General features: G+C 52.8%; 1 protein-coding gene across 1 annotated transcript in view; it reads right to left on the bottom strand.

The window, feature by feature from the left end:
• The window catches only part of Olfm1 (olfactomedin 1), a 38,732-nt gene extending 36,571 nt beyond the window's left edge, over positions 1-2,161 (bottom strand). The window contains exon 1 of the mRNA XM_048431855.3: positions 1,938-2,161. Within this exon, the coding sequence (XP_048287812.1) occupies positions 1,938-2,003 (66 nt within the window). The 5' untranslated portion in view covers positions 2,004-2,161. The remainder of the gene's footprint in view (positions 1-1,937) is intronic.
• Positions 2,162-6,000: the final 3,839 nt, after the last annotated feature.

The raw sequence follows: 6,000 nt of genomic DNA on the forward strand, positions 1-6,000 counted from the left end.
AGTGAGGACGGAGTGCTTCTGGCTGTCCTCAGAGGAACCTCAAGGCTCAACCTCTAAGAGAAAACCTAGGCAATCAGTTTCGTTGTCTTTCAAGCACTGTGAATGAAGGCTCGGTACTGAGGGAGCTGACCAGGGTCCTGAAGGCAGCCTTCAGGGAGGGAACCTCTTATGGGGTCCAGAGATGCTGGTATTGAGTGTGTAGGGGTTTGCTGAGGACTCTTGCTGGAGAGCAGGCTCTGTTAGCACAGATGGACAGACACAACCATAGAGACAAAGTTTCTAACTGAAGTTGATTTAAAAGTTTCTCCCGTTAACAGTGAATGTTTGAAAAGACAGGTAGAGAATTTAGGGAGGAAAAGCTTGTAGCCAGAGGGGGGAAAATTATTAAGGTCAGAGGGTCTATGGGAACAGTCACTTTCAACACCACCCAGTACCAATAACCAACAACCATCTCTATGCCAAGATATGTCAGTAAGGCATTGCTCTTTGTAAGGTTAACCCACTGAGAAGAAAGATTGGCACATGGATTTGTGTGTGTGTGTGTGTGTGTGGTGTATGAGTGTGTGGTGTGTGTATATGTGTGTGTGGTATGTATGTGTGGTGTGTGTTTATGGTGTGTGTATGTGTTTGTGGTATGTGTGTGTGGTGTGTGTATGTGTGTGTGCTATGTATGTGTGTGTTTGTGGTATGTATGTGTGTATGTGTGGTGTGTGTATATGGTGTGTGTGTGTGTGTGTGTGTGTGTGTGTGTGTGTGTGTGTGTGTGTTCAGTCATCCATCCACACACCATGCCCGGGCAGCACCCCCCTGCAGGCTTTCTTCAGAGTGGTCAAAGAAACTCCTTCCCCAGAGTTCCAAGAAGACCCTCTCTATGTGTAACTGTCTGTCTGTCCAGGAAGCTCCAAGTTAAAGGTATTGAGGGGACGTGGGAACATCAAATCCCACTGTCATGTCAAGTTTGAACTGTGTGTCCTGGACAAAGGCAACCAAGCCGGCAAGGGCTTCCAGGTGAACAAGGGACGCTTGTTCCGTCTTGCTCCTGCTCTCTGGCCTCTCCTCTCTCCTTTGTTTCCTCTTTCTTTCTGATGGATAGACGGTCCAGGCAGCTGGGGTTGGGACCAAAAGGTGGGCTGTCATCCACATCCTGAACTTCTGACTGCCAAGGGTGGGGGGCTCCACTCAGATCTAGGCACAGTGGCACTGCACAAAGGGCATTTTAATGTCACTCCTGAGCAGCCCCAAAGCTGGCAGGCTCTTTCCTGGGAGCACAAGCACCCTAGTAGCAAAACAGCCTCCCAGCTGGGAGCTCACAGCCTCCCAAGCTGCAGTTTTAAAATGGAGAAAACCCCCGCAGAGACACACTCCGGTCGGTACATTGTTCTGGACAGATGAGCGCTGGGCATCTCCAGCCGTCCCACATGCACACAGCGCATCACTCAAGCTTCTAGCCGCGTGTGGCCACAGCCCCCAAATCCTCCACAATCAGCCAACAATGCACCCCAGCGCCTCGCAGCTGCCCTTCCAGGGCTTAGTGGCACCATGCCCACCGTATAGAGAGTAGCGTTGTTCCCAAAGGGACAGACGGGCCACCGAGGGGGGTGTGTTGGGAGGCAGGAGTACCTCCGCTGGCAAGAATGCCTGAGGGCTTGGCTGTCGCCTCTGTCTTCCCTACCAGATGACAAACCCAGGAAACGAAGCCCCCAGGTTGCCCTCTGAACTTCTCAGCAGGAGTGGGGAGGTGGTCTTGGGATAGGGGCTGCTGTGCCCCGCAGAACCAGCGCTGCAGTAACCCAGTCTAGATCAGCCCGCACCCTTCCCTCAAGCCCGGCCGGATGGCACTCCGGTCCCCTCCTCAGCCCCAGCCCCGGGGACAGCTCCCCGACTTTGCCCGGCTCTCGGTGGCCCTGGCAGAGGAAAATGGCGTTGGTCACACGTACTTGGGTGAGTTCGGTGCCCATCACCAGGAGGACCAGGAGGCTGAGGAGCTTCCGGGCCGGTTGCATGTCTCGCGGTTGCTCCGATGTCCTAGCGTGTGGGGCCTGGGTGCTGGCGGCTGGCGGCTGCGGGGACGTGGACGCGCTCCCGGCTGGGGCTGGGGCTCCGGCCGCGGCTCGGGCTCCGGCGGCGCCTGCTCAGCAGCCGGGGCGGGCGGCGCGCGGGTTGTGCTGCGCCGAGCCTCCGCTCTGCATATTTATGGTCCCGGTTCCGGAGCGACTGCCTCTCGGGCAGGGCTGGGCCGGCGGGGCGGGGGCTGCGCCTGCTTCTCCCCGCGCGCCAGGCGGGTCCCCGCGCTCCCAAGCTCGGCAAAGAGGCGCGCCCTGCGGAGCTCGGCGGCGCGCCCGGGCTGCAGCGATGCCAAAAGTTTGCTCGGTGAGGGGCGCGGGCGGGGGTGGCGCCGAGGGACCGGCGCGCCTCGCTTGGGCTGGGAAGGGAGGAGGGAGGGCGGCGGCCAGCGGGGAGGCAGGCTGGGACAGGATGTGACATCAAAAAGGCGGGGGAAATTGAACTGGGCTAGACAACTCCATCCCGGCGGCCTTAGGCTAAGGGGAGCTCTGAAGTCTGGTGTTGGGAACTCAAGTCAGGGACCACTGAGTGATGAGAGGATGGTGAAGGGAAGCGTCGGGGATGGGTGGAGCGGCATCCTCAAAGGCCGAGCCCACAAGTTGCACAGGTGGTCCCTTCTAGGAGACCCTTAAGGAGCAGAGTAGCAAGGATATTTCCAGAAACAGTGGGGAGTCAGGTCACCCGAAACCGGGAGAGGCCATTCCCTGGCCCTGTAGGGTAGTCAGGAAGGGGCTGAAGTGTGAGTAGTGAGAGGTGCGGTGTTCCATACCCGGGTGGGGGCTGGGATAGGGGGTCTGATCTTGTGTTTGTGAGTGTGGCATGCACATACACGCTCTAGGGGTCTGTTCTTTCTTTACTCCCAGATATCTTGCTAGAGCCATAGGTCAGGAAAGGAGCACCCTCGAGGGTCCAAAAGAGAGTCCTTCACTTTGGCTGGAGCTTCTAGACACTCTGGGCCCAACCTGTCCTTGTCCCTTCTCTTGGCCCCAAAATCCCCCAGCTAGGGTGAAAATGCCCTTTTCTCGTATTCTGGTACTCAAATAGAAGACTGTAAGGAGCTTGTCTTGGAGTCAGGCTTGTCCTCCACTTAAATGGTGCACATTGGGGGCGAAGTCCTCAAGGAGACCTCTGTTTGCCCAGATGCTCTGGCTGCTGAAGGCTAGGAAGCCACTCAGCCCGTTTGTTCACTGTTTCGTTTTCAGTCTTTGGAAAGTGAACTCTATTAAGAAAATCCCCGCTAGCAAATAGCGGGCGGAGAAGGGATGTAGTCTCGTGCTTTCATACTACAGGTGAGGACATGGGGGTTCTGGGGTGGGACCTACCTAGGTAGTTCCAAGCAAAGTGGGCATTAGTTCACTCCTGTGTGGGCCTCAGGAGGGCTTTGGTAGGGCCACTCCGAGTTCCTGAAAGCAAACTCTAGCAGGGAAGCAGGCCATATCTGTGCTTTGGATTATGAATAGGCCACAAGATGGCCCCTTTTAGATCCAGTGGCACAAGAATAGTGTCATTTGATATCAGTTGTTCAGTGGCTGGGTGGGGTCCATCCCCCTGGTAACATCTGCCACATGCTCTTCCTTCTCAGTGTTGAACAGTGTTTCATGGGTGTGGCTCTGGGGGTGAACGTTGTTTCTCTGTCTGTCTGCTTGTTTGAGCGTAACTCACATGTTTGGATATTTCCCTTCCCAGCTACTGCAGGAAGCTGCTGTGAAGTTGGATCTAAACACTCAGCTCAGGTGCTGCCTTCAGTTCCTAGAAATGGAGTGGCTGGGCCAGATGGCTGTATCATTTGAAAAGTAAACATGGGCCGAGGAGATGGTTCAGTTGGCAAAGCACTTGCTGCTGGAGCATGAGGACCTGAGTTTGGATCCCCAGCATGCTTGTAAAAAGTTCCGGCAAGCCGGCATTTCAGTGCTGGGGAGGCAGAGGCAGGCACATGTGCATTGGAAGGGAGATGAGAAGTTCCCAAGGCTGAAGGGGAGGGGAGTAAGGAATGGTCACTGAGAACAAGTCATGTTTGGGGCCATGAGAAAGGTTTTGAAGATGGAGGCAATGATGCTTCAAATGTTATATATTGGATATATTCTTACCCCGATAGAATATAATAAAGTCATAGGCCCCAAACCCTTGACTTGCACACTTCAGATTTATTTATTTATTTTTATGTATTTATTTGTGTGTGTGTGCCCGCACGCGCATGCATGTGTATGTGTGCGTGTGTGTACCATGTATGAGAATCCCTGCAGAAGCCAGAAGAGGGCATTGGTTTCTGGGAGCTGTAATTACAGATGGTCATATTCCTCCTGATGTGGATACTGAGAACCGAACTTGGGTCTTCTTGAAGAACATCAAGAACTCTAAATGGAAGAATTGTGTGGAATGGGTGTTAGTGTTGATAAAACTTGTTTTTAAAAGTTACTTATACAGTCTAGGGATATAGGTCAATGACAGAGCATTCACAGGGCCGTGGGTTCCATCCCCAGCAACACACACACACACACACACACACACACACACACACACACACACAGAGGGAGAGAGAGAGAGAGAGAGAGAGAGAGAGAGAGAGAGAGAGAGAGCACTTGGTTCTTACATGTCTATTCTTTCATGCACATGAACAGAAGACAAGCAACTAATTAGGCGTTGTGGTCTTTAAGCCACACAGCCTAGGTTCTGATCCAGATCTGCCTCTAGGGAGCTGCTGTGATCCTGGTCATTTCTGGGTGCCCCACACATCCTTGCCAGTGAAGTGGGTGATCAGTGCCTCACTCTTTGTCCACCCAGTGGAGCAAGAACACTAGTGAGAGTCAAACCCAGCCTGCCTGGCGTGAAACAGGAATGGCTGGAAATGGGAAGAGTCCCTTGAATGTTCAACCTGGAAACTCTGTGTCCCTCAGCACAAGGGTGTGAGGCTTTACTATATCTTGTACACACTTCCTGCATGTTTCATCTCCTTGCTTACTTTAGTCAATGTTTTCAGTTTTATTTTTTCTAATTTTTAAGATCTGTTTGTATTAGTTTTAATTGCGCGACTGTGCAGGTGAGCGCAGGTATCCATGGAGGACAGAGAGAGAGAGAGTGGCAGATCTCCTAGAGCTGGAGTTACTGTAGGTTGCGAGTCACCTGAAGCCGTCGTTGGGACCTAACTCCAGACCTCTGGGAGAGCAGCAGCAAGCAGCAGCGACTCTTAACAGCTGAGTCTTTCTAGTCCCCTCTTTCAATTTTTGAAATTTTGTATTTTTAATTGCTGCATAGTCCCTATATTTCCCCCCACATACTGCCAGTCACCTTTAGATTGTTGCTAATACTCGGTGCAATGCAAAACGATATAAACAGTGATTACAATGTATCATTTAGACCGCTTCTGTAACCTCCCATTCCTGGGGATTATCTTCCATCTGCAGACTTGGGAACCCACAGACACAGAGGCCAACAGAATAACACTGTAGCTGAATTTAAAGCAAGGGGAGAATAAAGCAGAGCCAAAGCTGCTGGCTTTCCTCGAGTTCATCATCCTGGGGAAAGACATCTGTGAAGATCGACACTGTATGGGGGCCCGTGCATCTCCACTCCACATCTTCACTTGGACTCTGCCAGTCTTGTGTTGAAGGATAGCAGCTCCCATGCTCAGTTTCCCCTTCCTTTGGTGCGTAGTGATCCACGCCTGGTCCTTCTCTGAATTTGCGCTGTCAGGGTTGAAACCTGTGTTGGTTGTCCCTACTTCTATATTAGGGTGGATGCAGTAGTCACCCTTCCTGTCCCACTGCCCACTGACTTCTTTTGGACCCACCTTATCTCAGGACAGCCCAATCCTCCAAGCTGCCATACCTCATGCAACTCTCCAGACACAAGGATTTCCTGCTAAGGTTCAAGGTCTCCCACTTGGAGCAGTCCCAGTCTCTCCATGCCTGCCTTGAATCCCACTGGTCTCATTCACGA

This window comes from Myodes glareolus, chromosome 21, assembly GCF_982192425.1.
Source record: "Myodes glareolus chromosome 21, mMyoGla1.1, whole genome shotgun sequence".
NCBI classification, from domain to species: Eukaryota; Metazoa; Chordata; class Mammalia; order Rodentia; family Cricetidae; genus Myodes; species Myodes glareolus.